At 44.5% G+C, this 12161-nt stretch overlaps 1 protein-coding gene across 1 annotated transcript in view; it reads right to left on the reverse strand.

Annotated features, from left to right (window-relative positions):
• Window positions 1-12161, reverse strand: part of SNTA1 (syntrophin alpha 1) — an 82614-nt gene that overhangs the window by 9117 nt on the left and 61336 nt on the right. The window contains exons 3-4 of the mRNA XM_077335272.1: window positions 4400-4595; window positions 2737-2944 (exon numbers count right to left, since the gene is read on the reverse strand). Coding sequence (XP_077191387.1) covers window positions 2737-2944; window positions 4400-4595 — 404 coding nt within the window. The remainder of the gene's footprint in view (window positions 1-2736; window positions 2945-4399; window positions 4596-12161) is intronic.

The following is a 12161-nucleotide window of genomic DNA, read 5'->3' on the forward strand; positions in this document are numbered from 1 at the left end:
CCAAAGCAGCTTCCACACTAGATAGTAAGCATGATTGCATAACACAGTGTGCCATCAACAAAAGATTTTGAAATAAAATTGACTGAGGTTAATCCGACCTCAAAACATCTGACCTAAGAAACATCTGGTGGTCCCCCTTAAGCCATACCCTCCACAATCTGAAGGATTCTGGCCTCCCTGGGGGTTGTTCCATTGAAATTGTTCAATGAATTAATTATAGTAACCTGCTAAGATTATATTTATTGTTAGAACAGTTACTGATGTTATATTATGACTGTTATTTGATATATGATGCGCTTTGTTTCCCAAAACGTTCCATGTAAACCACCATGGGCTGTATGGAAAGGAAAGTATAAAAAAATCTGAATGAATGAATGAATGAATGAATGAATGAAACCACCAGAAAATTGCATTAAAGTTGGTAAAATAGAATTAAACTGAAACTGAAAATGCCTACTTGCATCAAAGGTTTTTCTCTCTGTGTAATTGAGTACATGGTCAGGGTCGGGGGGAATTCCTGAATTGTGGTGCCAGTACATAGAAGGCCTTGTTCTGTACTCTGTTAGGTTTTCCTTTATGGGCAGATGGAAGCCAGAGCACAGCTCTACCATGCATCAAAATGGCAGAGAATGGAGCCTCTGCTAACCAACAGAGTAGTCATTTATATTCTTCTGATGAATCACACTCCAAAGGAAATGGACATCTGCAGACACACAAAAACTGACGGCCTACAGTTAGGCCAGATTCTCACATTGCCACGATGGACTCTACTTCCCCATGACATCTTCCTGTCCCACTTCATCGACACCTTATGCAGTATTGCCTGTCCCCACAAAACATGATGCTACAACAGCTGTTCAAAGTGTCTTAAAAGTCCTTTTTAAAATTTGCTTTTGCATCCCTGCAGCAACTTATTCAATTTGATAAAATGAGACAGGAAACTGTTATAGCCCTTCATCCTCTGAAGAGTGACAGAAGCAATAATTGCATTTGAGGGACATTCTTGATCCGAAGCAGGTCTCTGTGTATGCAGTGCTTTGACTAATGTCTGTAAATGGGGCCAAACGGTCTGGACCAGAGAGTGGGTGTTTTGTTCAGCACTGGGAGACACAGCAGAAGTAAATGGTGATAGAAGGCCACGAATGATCTTTGCATATAATTGTGGCAAATGAGACAGATGTCAAGTTTCTGTTGGTGGACACCCTGAGGTTTTTTGAGGAAGATTCATCTTCAGAGAAGACTATCTTCAGATACAAAAGAGGGAGAGAGCCCTTTTGGAAATCAGAAAAGCTAAAGACATGCTACTAAGCAAGAATATACTATGGAAACAAAGAATACTGAAATAGTGGAAGGTTCTGTTCCCTTGTCTTCCTTTTCCAGATTTTTTCTTTTAAAAACGTTGTTTATTGTAACTTTATACTTATCAGATTTTTTAAAAAACAAAACATCAATACTAGATGCCATATTTGGCCAATTCTATCAGTTCTCTTGTGGTGCAGAGTGGTAAGGCAGCTGACATGCTGTCTGAAGCTCTGTCCATGAGGCTGGGAGTTCATCCCAGCAGCCGGCTCAAGTTTGACTCAGCCTTCCATCATTCTGAGGTCAGTAAAATGAGTACCCAGCTTGCTGGGGGGTAAACGGTAATGACTGGGGAAGGCACTGGCAAACCACCCCGTATTGAGTCTGCCATGAAAACGCTAGAGGGCGTCACCCCAAGGGTCAGACATGACCCGGTGCTTGCACAGGGGATACCTTTACCTTTATCAGCTCTTCATGATATATAATCAATACCTAAGACCCAATTTCTTGGAGATGCCATATGAAAGACGGTTCGTTTTCCCCCCATCAGTGCTTCACATTCACAATTGCAGCGGTGAGAACATGTTATGTTTAGCATGAGAAAGTTCCACATCCCTCCGATAAACCAACTTTTAAAAAGAAATTATGCGAATTGTTGAAATGAACTAATTACACAGTTGTCAAAGGAAGGAAATTATGTAATAATAGGCTTCATAAAACCTGTCCATCTTTTATACATCACTGGCAAAAGTGAGTGGCATTCATTTTCTGGAAGAAAGGGAGGGAGGAGCAGAAAGTGCCACTGTGAGCAGCAAGGGAGAGCTGCCCAGCCTCGTGGCACACGAGATGCTATTTCCCTACTCCTATTTTGTCTCCGCACTGACAGCTAATGTGAAGTTATGGCTCGTGTGCTAGACTAGGACCTGGCAGATACAGGTTCAGATCTCTACTCAGCCATGAAGTTTGCTGGCTTTGCCACTGAGCTGGTGTGAGGACCAAATGGAGGAGGGATGAATTATGTCTACCACGCTGAGCTCCTGGGAGATAAACAAGCCCGAGGCCGCCCTGATCACACCACTTCTTGAACAACACACTGAATTCAGCAGATCTTCGCACCAGCCTTGCTAATTACGAACACAAAAATTAAAAGTCTCCAGAAACACTTCTAGCTAAATCACCTGTGCCTTAAGAGGAACAACAAACCAATTGTTCTAAAGCTGACCCTGCCTGAGAACAAGGGCAACTGGGAGATTTGCTGCTCCAGATAACATGCAAATTAAGCCAATGCATACTCTGTGGCACAATGTGATCATAAACTTGTTGGCAAATACAGTGTAGGGACTGAGTTCTTTCCCACAGCTGTGCTTGGGAGGCGATAGCTTCTCCTCCCTGGGATCCGAGCAATTCACAACACACCGAGGAAGAGGCCAGGAGTACCTGCTCTGTGAGCCAGCCAACATGCTTGATGTCTCTACCTCCAGCCATGCCGACTCCGGACTGCAAGACTCTCAGCTCTTCCTTGACTCTGGGCAACAGGGCACTGATGTTGCTGTGGATGGCATTGAACCACGTCTGGGCAGACACTTCATCTTTCGCCCGAAGAAACAAGGGGATCCGTCCATCTGCAGAGCACACTTCCAGGTACCTGCGTGAAGAAGCCCACTTAACATGAGAGCGAAACCTTGCTGGGCAGCAGCCAACAGGGCTGCTACTAGAGCAGCTTACAGCCTTCACCATTCCTGCACGGTGACTTGCAAAGTTTCACCTTCCTGGAGGTCTGATCTGAACCCAGTGCCCAGGACTGCTCATTACTGAATGAAGCCCTTTTGCTGTTCGCGTGTAAGAAAGGCCAGCTTGCCAGCACCTCCAGGAAGGAGAAGAATTGAGCCTAGTTCATGCATAATGGACCAACCACAGCATATTCCTCGCCCCCCCCCCCCGTCTGACACCATTGGTCCACATGGCCCAGGATAGTGGTGGAATCTGCCCTCTGAATTTAGCGATTTAAAAATGTGATGAGACCCCATGGTGCAGTGCGGCCAGAACAATCTTGTCGTCCCCCCATCCCCCCTAACTGCACTTGAAAAGGCAGATGGTGTCTGCATGGAGGTCAAGTCCCCCTGGTCCCACTGCACTGATCAGGACTGGGCTCTTGAGGCTGGGTTCTCCCCCCTGGACAGAGAACAAACTTTCACCACACATTCATTTTCAGTAAATGGGATATTCTCCTATGAATTCTTTGTAAAGTCCCCCTTCCCCTAAATACAACCATACGTATTGACTTGATGTTTGGCTGTAAATTGTAATTTTTTTAGCTCATCGGTCCCTGGTGTGACGCCAAAACCTTACTTAAGGCCTGCTAAGCGTTTCCAGAAAGTTGGTGGGACCAGATGAGAATCGTGCCCAAGTTGACTTCTGATTGGCCAACTGAAGATCCAATTGATTGTGCAGATTAAAATAATGCTTTGGTGGCAGCTGCCACAACTGTGTTGGTTTTATTCTGTCTCTTACCCCTCTCTTCTCAGTGTTCAAATGGCCCTTCTTCTTTACTATACTGGGGCAGATGTAGCTCCACCTCCTGGGGTGGCAATTTCATGATTGCACCCACCACCTGGCCTCAGAATCCCAAAGGTGCCCACAGGTTGGGGACCCCTGATTTCGTTGTTAAGAACTTTACTTCGATAGAGTTATTTTTAAACTGATAAAATGTTTCCCTATGGATTATTACAGTTGGCTTCCTAAGGATTATGGTTCAAGAGACAAGACAGAATTTTACAAATAAATCCCAGAACACATTTGACATTTTTACTGATGTATATGCATTTTTAAAAGAATATTCTACACTGTCCAACACCTCCTTAGGATGCAGATTTAACTACAGAAATAAAAAAGGTGGTAGATCTAGGGTTTATGCGCCAGATGCAGACCCTTCAGAAAGGTGGTTGACAAGCTTTGGTTCCTTTGTCTGCAGCATAAACCAACAGAGTGACACCTTACCCCTGCTCCCTTACCTAGTTCTTGCACAAATGCTGTATGCATCACAGGTATATCACCCTCCCAGAGGATGTAGCCATGGGCTTTAGCAGGGCGACTGGATTACCTGTGTTCTGGGTCACTAGGGAGGCATTTCCTTGATACGTAGCACATTTTGAGAGGGAGGTTCTTCCCTTCCTTGAGATCTCTTAGGGAGACGGCAGGTGAGGCTTGCTTCTGAAGGGCAGGTGAAGAGTCCCAAGTTACAGTTGCGCCACTGGAGGAATTTTTAAAATAGGGTGAGATCTCCTTCATGTATTTGACTGGAAGGGAGAAGAAGAACACAAGAGAATTTTAGCTGCAGATCAAGATACCCTCCTTATGAGTTGCTTTCAACGCAGCCACCACCTAGGCCTGGACTCTTAAGTACAAGAATCACAGCAGAATAGCTCCCAAGAACAAATGAGATTTCCCAGATCCATATGAAAGATTCTTCACTGCCTGTTTCCTGTACAAGCGGAAGTCAGGATGGATTGGGGCTCAGTGGCACAGCACTGCAATTAGAAAGCCAATCCCTGTCATCCTCATTTAAAACATCTCCGGATACTGGGGGAAACCTCTGCAAGGTAGAAGACCCCAGTTCAGTGGCAAAATGTCTGGAACAAGAGAATAAGCAGGTGAGTCTAGCAGACAGGTGAGGTCAGCAACAGCGTGAGAAAGCCAGGGCACTAGTCTCTCCGCATCCCTAAAAGAGTAAGCATACTTTCCTCAAACAAGTCTTCATAAATAGGAAATTTGTTTAAAAGGGGGATTTAAAAATTATGAAGGAAGAAGAAGAGTTGGCTTTTATGCTCCACTTTTCACTACCTGGAGTCTCAAAAGTGGCTTACAATCACCTTCCCTTCCTCTCCCCACAACAGATCCTCTGTGAGGTAAGTGGGGCTGAGAGAGCTCGGAGAGGGACTGCTTTGTGGGAACACCATTATCATGGCTGTGACTAGCCCAAGGTCACCCAGCTGGCTGCATGGGCAGGAGTGGGAAATCAAACCCGGTTCTCTAGATTAGAAGTCGCTGCTCTTAACCACTACACCAAGCCGGGAGAATGCCAGTGGCAGTTGGGGGTCTACCCTATGTATTGCACAGACTGCAACATATATGACTTTCTGCCAGCTGCACAGAAGTCCTGTGTGTGTGCCAGGAGCTCCTGATTCTCAAGGAATGAGTTTACACTGTTGAGACCCAGGTGTCTGACCTGGAGAAGTTAGGCACATGGATAAGACTTCCAGGGACATGACAGATACATCCCACTCTGAGAATGGCAGCTCTGCCGCTGCCAGGGAGCACGAGAATCAAGGGGAAACAAGGCACCACACTAAGAAAGGAGGAGGGACCCCTTCTACAGTTGGTGAACAGATGTCCTTTTGTACCAGGGAACCATCCCTGGGCAGGGAGGAAGGGAGCAGGGCTTTTGGCAGCCGGTCATTTGATCCTTAGGCATGTAGACAGATGCATTATGAACCAGCGTACTGTCCATATGGTGACTTGCCTGCCAGGTGTGAAGGTAGTGGTCTAGATAGGCTGGTAGCCTGTGGTTCTGGTACATGTTGGCACCAACAATGAGGGAAGATGTAGTTGTGAATGGAAAAAGTAGGCTGCTAAGCAGGAGGAGCCTCAAGGCCAGGACCTCCAAGGTAGCCTTCTCAGAAGTGCTTCTTGTTCCACATGCAGGGCCAGCTAGACAGGCACAAATTAGGAGTCTCAATGAATGGGCGAGAAGATGGTGTAGGGAGGAAGGTGTTTGTTCGGCACTGAAATGCTTTTTGGAACAAGAAGGACCTGTACAAAAGAGACGTCCTGAGAAGGAACCAGCCTGCTGGCGCTTAAATCAAAATGGTGCCAGAGCAGTTTTAAAACTAAATCTTGGGGGAAAGCTGACAGGAAATTAAATGTCTCTGGTTTGGGAGGGCTCATCTTTCTTACTGTTCTAGACAGAAATGGATTAGGACCAACCACTGAGAGGGTTACAAACAGTAATCACGGCCTGGCCACTTCTAGAGGCCAGAGGAGGAAAGTTGCAGGCCTAATGTGGCTGGGGAACTATAGCTGTTTCTGTGCATATGTCAGAAGTGTCTGAGGTAAAGGAGGGGGGCTGGAATGCTTAGTCAGAGGAGCACATAGACATTGTGGGAATTTCAGAAACTTTGTGGGATGAGGATAATGAGTGGGATACAGTGATTCCTGTATATCATATCACTAGGATCGGGAGGGAAGGGTTAGAGGTGGAGTGCCTATGTATATCATAGAGGGTATACAGTCCAGTAAAACAGAGAACCTAAGATTCAGATGCCACATGCAGTACGGGTCCTGTGTACTTTGTCTGGTTGTCCACACAACCCAAAGAGTAACACGCTCTACCCACTGGTGATCCCTGGTCCCAAAGAAGTCTGCCAGGCCTCAACAAGAGCCAGGACCTTTCTGACGGTGGCTCCAACCTGGTGAAATGAGCTCCCCTACAAGATCAAGGCCCTAGCAGAACTTAAACATTTCCATAAATAAAATTTATTTATTTATATTAATATACCAGCCTCCCTTGAAGTTCAATGCGGTTTATAGAAAACCTTAGGTGGGTAGCAGTGTACAGAATACGTTTGATAACTATGCCAACAATCATAACATCAAAAATCAAAAATTATAACATAACATATCGTGTTCAGGTAACTATCAACAGTATTAACATCATCAACTGTCATAACAAGACATAACATGCTCAGGTGACATTTAGTCTGCAATCCTGCTTATGAAGAAGAATCAGCATGGATTCTATAAGGGAAGATCTTTGAGGAGGTGAACAAACATGTGGACAAGGGTGACCCAATAGATACTGTTTATCTAGACTTCCAGAAAGCTTTTGATAATGCTCTTTATTAAAGGCTCCTAAGTAAACAGAAGGATAAGCAAGTCCTCTTGTGGACTAAAAATTGGTTAATTGACAGGAAGAGAGTATAAATTGGAAGTTTTCACTGTGGAAGGGGATAAGCAGTGGGGTACTGCAGGGCTTAGTACTAGCTTTGGTGCTTTTCGACTTGTTCACTAATGATTTGGAGTTGAGAGTGAATAGTAAAGTGGCTATGTCTATGGATGACACTAAGTTGTTCAGGATGATAAGAACCAGGGGAAACTGTGAGGCACACCAGAGCGGGGGTCATCAACCCCCGGTCCGCGGCCCAGTACCGGTCTGCAAAGGCCACGGTACCAGGCCGCAGGCAGCTGTGCCTGCCTCCCCCTCCCCCACAGCGAGATGCTCGCCAGGCCCGGCTAGCTTCTCGCTGCGAGGGGGGGGGGAAGAGGCAGGCACAGCCGCCAGCATGCTGGCGGCGCAAACATGCAGTTGACACGCATGTGCATTTGCACCCCTAGTGGCGAAACGCGTATGCGTGGCAACTGCGCAGATGCGCATTAGTGCCACCTGGTTGTGAAAACACACACGCGCGGCAACTGCGCGTGTGCGTTTGCCTGCAGCTGCCACGTGCGCGCGCCGCTCGAGCCGCCGGCTGTCCCCACACCCCCAGAGGCGGTCCCTGACCTCGGAAAGGTTGGGGACCGCTGCTCCAGAGGATCTGTCGAAGCTGGTTGAGTGCGTGTCAACAGGGCATATGAGGTTCAGTGCGGGCAAGTGCAAAGTAATGCACATTGGAGCCAAAACTCCTAACTATAAATATACATTGTTGGGGTTTGAAGTGGCAGTAACTGCCCAAAAGAGAGATCTTGGCGTGATATATAATTCACTAAAGATGTCGACTGCGGGAGAAGGCGGAGCCATGGCACTTGGATAGCTCGAATACTTCGAGCTCCTGTTCCACTGAGGGTCAATCGCTGCTGTGATTGACAGAATCGGGTTTTGGGTACGATAACCCACCCTTAAATCTTCTCAGGAATTCCTTGTGAATCTCTGGGGCCTCTCTGTTCCGCAGGGAAATTAATCTCCCACTGGAACGTAAGCTCAGTGTGCACAGGGTCCAGCAAGCGCCGTCCGCCATCTTAAAATCCTTTTTCCTTTTCTTCCTTTTTCAACTCTGCAATCTACAAAGCTTATTTTAATCTACAAAGCTAATTGGATACCTCCCAGCAAGACCTTCGACTCACCACAACTCTGGAGTGAAAACATCTGGCAGACATCAGATCGAGCCTGCAAACAGTGAGTGGGGTTTCCCTCGGCACCTTCTTCCCTGGAATGAACTCTCGGCGTGGAGAGTTGCTCTCGCTAATCTAAACAAGCCAGACTGACAGGACTGTCTGATAATACTGAGGGGGGGAAGCTGCCAGATTCCAAGATACTGAATCATTAATCAACGCAGAGATGCAAGTGCTTTTCCGCTTCTCCGTCTTTACTTTTCCCCCGTTTCTGGCTCTGCTTGATGCCACCTCATTCTGAGGCAGGCTAATTTTCTTTTCTAATCAGGAGAAGGACTTAAATCAACTCAATCTAATAAGTAACAGCTCTTATTATCTGTTTTATTATATCTGTTTTTCGTCTTCGAAGATAAGAGAGATTAGAGCCATGGAATCTCGCGAGAACTAAGCCTTAGAGACATTCCTTTAATTAAAAACACTGTTGCTTTCGTTAGGACTCTGTAGGACCTCTACTGGCTACTTGCAAAATTGCAAATATTAAGTCTAACAAAATTCCAAACCTGGAACATGTTTTCGTTTAAAAAATTTGCATATCTTCTAGACAAACAAACACAAGACTTGAAAGAATCTTTAAATGGTTCACTTAAAAATATGCTCATGGAGTTTAAAGGCATTAAGGAAGAAGTCTTTAACAGGAATGATGAACCAATAGTAGTGGCTGATGATAGCTCTAAACAAGATGGAAAATTACCAGCAGAAGAGGAATCTGAAATTATGGAGATAGAAAAGGGGATGTCAGAGTCTTGCAGCTCAGATAAGGACACCCTGCCTGAGAAGATATACAGCCACTCCAAAGCAACAATACTCAAGAAAGACATATGGATCTGCGGTGAAAGCAATCGATTGAAAGGAGCATCATGGAAAAACATCTGTACTGATATTGGAGTCCAGGAGGTACAACTGCTTCAAGATTTATCGATGTATACTCCGAGGGAAAGACTACAACTATACTTTCCCAGCCAAAGACCAATGGGACAGAACATCAGTCAACGGGAGTCACAAGACGTAATAAGCCTCGAAATGAGACCTCCCTAAGAAGCTTGGGGAATGGAAATGCAACACAGTGGTCGAAATTCCTTTCCTCCTTTACCTCCTTTATGTAGCCATATAGGCAATATAACTAGTTAAGAAGTTAATCTGGGGTCTAAGATCTTTTAAGTAAGCTGAATTTGTATTATTAAACCTAATTTCGCAGCGGCTACCAGCCCAAAATCAAAGCATAACTAAAAGGAGACACCTAATGGAATGGGCTTACATTATAGTGTGGGGTTTGAGATTTCCTATGATAGCTGAATTTGAATCATCTAGCATATCTATGTAGTGACTTCCAGCCTAAATTTAAAGCATAACTAAAAAAAGGTTTCTAGCTGAGGAGGTGTATATATAACTAACGAAAAATATTTTCTATTAATTAATGAAGACTCCATTTTATTATTTCTGGTATCAACAATGTATACTTATATATATTTGTTTCCCTTCTTTCCGTACAACTAAGTATTTTTTTTCTCTTTTTTCCCTTTTTCTAGTGAAAATGTGGAGGGCTCTAGGACTATGTTAAGTATAAACTGTTTATGATTGTTAAAACTATCAGAAACTATGCAAACAAATGTTGAAATGATGGTAACAAAGTAGACTTCTCTTTTTAAATGTGGTGCAAATGTGAAAAAGTCTATAAAAAGTCTATAAGCTTTGGGTAAAAGTCCATAATATTGTAGCCAGTCTATAATCTTAAATGGAGAGAAGAGGGTTTGTAAGATTGAAACAGGGAACCAAAATGTTTTTCCACAGCGCTTCCTAACCCACATACAGAGCTTCTTCTACTATGCGACGACGGCAACAAAACTAGAATTGGCCAAGAAATGGAAAACGTAAGAACTACCCTCGACAGAAGACTGGGTGAATAAACTAGCTGATCTTACCAAGATAGCCAAACTGACACTAAGAGGCCTTTCAAGAATAATGGGGCCCTTACCTGAACTATTTACAAAAGGGATTAAAAATGGGGAACCAAGTGTATCAAATGAAGAGTATAGCTCTCCTTTTCTGTACTAACAATGTAGATTGCATGTATCTCACTGTTTTCAACTCTGGAAAATAAAATAAAAACTTTCTATAAAAAAAAAAAAAAAAAGATGTCGACTGCAATGAATAAAGCAAATGCTATGCTGGGGATTATTCGGGAGGGGATTGAAAACAAATCCTTTAGGAAAGGCTAGAATAGAAATCTATCTAATCTAATCTAGTAATAAAAATCAGCATAATAAAAATCTATGAGGCAGCCTCATTTGCAATAGTGTACAGTTCTGGTCACCACACCTCTAAAAAGATATAATGTTGGGCAACCAAAACAATTAAGGGTATGGAATACCTTATCTATGAAGGAAGGTTAAAGAGGTTAGGGGGTACAATGTCTAAGGCGTGACAGGACAGAGATTTGCAACGTTTTGCATGGGATAGAGAAGGCAGAGAAAGTAGAACAATAACTCATGGACGTTCAAGGAAATGAATGAGCAGTAGGCTTTGAACACATAAAAGGAAGTACTTCTTCACCCAAAGAGAAATTAATACATGGAATTCACAGCTGAAGGAAGTGGCAGTGGCTACAAGCATAGACAGTTTCAAGAGGGGAGCGGAGGTCCATCAGTGGCTCATAGCCACAAGGTATGTCTGGGGCAGTGATGCTCTGTATTCTTGGTGCTTGGAAGGCAACCGTGCGAGGACTTTTGGAGTTCTGGCCATGCTGGTGGACCTCCTGATGGCATCTGTGTTTTGACCACTGTTGGACGAGACAGGCCATTAGCCTGACCCAACATGGCTCCTATTATGTCCTTATGGCTCGTCTCTGCCTGACTCTGACTTCAGAGAGCCACTGCAAATCAGGTCAGACAGCACTGAAGCTAGGCAGCCCAGTGGTTTAATTTGTTTTCTGTACACAGCAGCTTCTCTGCATCCATGTGTTTTTCTTAACATCTGTCTGTAATATAAAGGAAAACCTACACCGGTATTCCCACCTCATTTGTGCATTCTGTCCAGAACATGTGCATTCGCACGTGGTACGAAGAGTGAGAGACGCACACCAGTACATTTTAAATATCTTTTGCTAAAGTGGATTTTACATTCCACACTTCATCTATTTGTGGATTATGGTGTTGCTGGGTAACTTACAGTTCTTGGCAGGACTGGGTAAGTTTGGCTAGTTTCCCGAGACCTCAGGTCCTTCACTGAGTCATTATTGCATGTGCAATTAAAGAAAGACAAACTTCTGGAGAAAGTCCTGAAAATTTAGCCTCAAAAAGCCTGTTGGAAACTTTATGCAGGATGTTAGGAATATTCAGTTAATTTTTAAAGGCATTTGTGTGTACCTGCAAATAATGCTTGTGTCCCAAAATCAATTGCAATATTCTCACACAGTGCCAGCGTCAGCATGCTCTGAGGGAAGGCACCTGCCAGGGCCCATGGCTTTTGCGACTGCCACCCCATCTCACCCATCCACCTCCCCTGCTACTCGCCTGGGCACCATTCGCCCTTTTGAAGAAAGGGAAGGATAAAAACAACAACATAAAGCCTTTCCCCAGCTTCCCATATAGAGTACAACATTCTCCCACAGGCTTTCTCAACCAGGGTTTTGTGGAACCTGGGGGGTTCTTGACAGTCCTGGAAGGCTTTTCTGAATGGCTGCAAGTTAATTAATTGATATT

Source organism: Paroedura picta, chromosome 4 (genome assembly GCF_049243985.1).
Source record: "Paroedura picta isolate Pp20150507F chromosome 4, Ppicta_v3.0, whole genome shotgun sequence".
Taxonomy (NCBI): Eukaryota; Metazoa; Chordata; class Lepidosauria; order Squamata; family Gekkonidae; genus Paroedura; species Paroedura picta.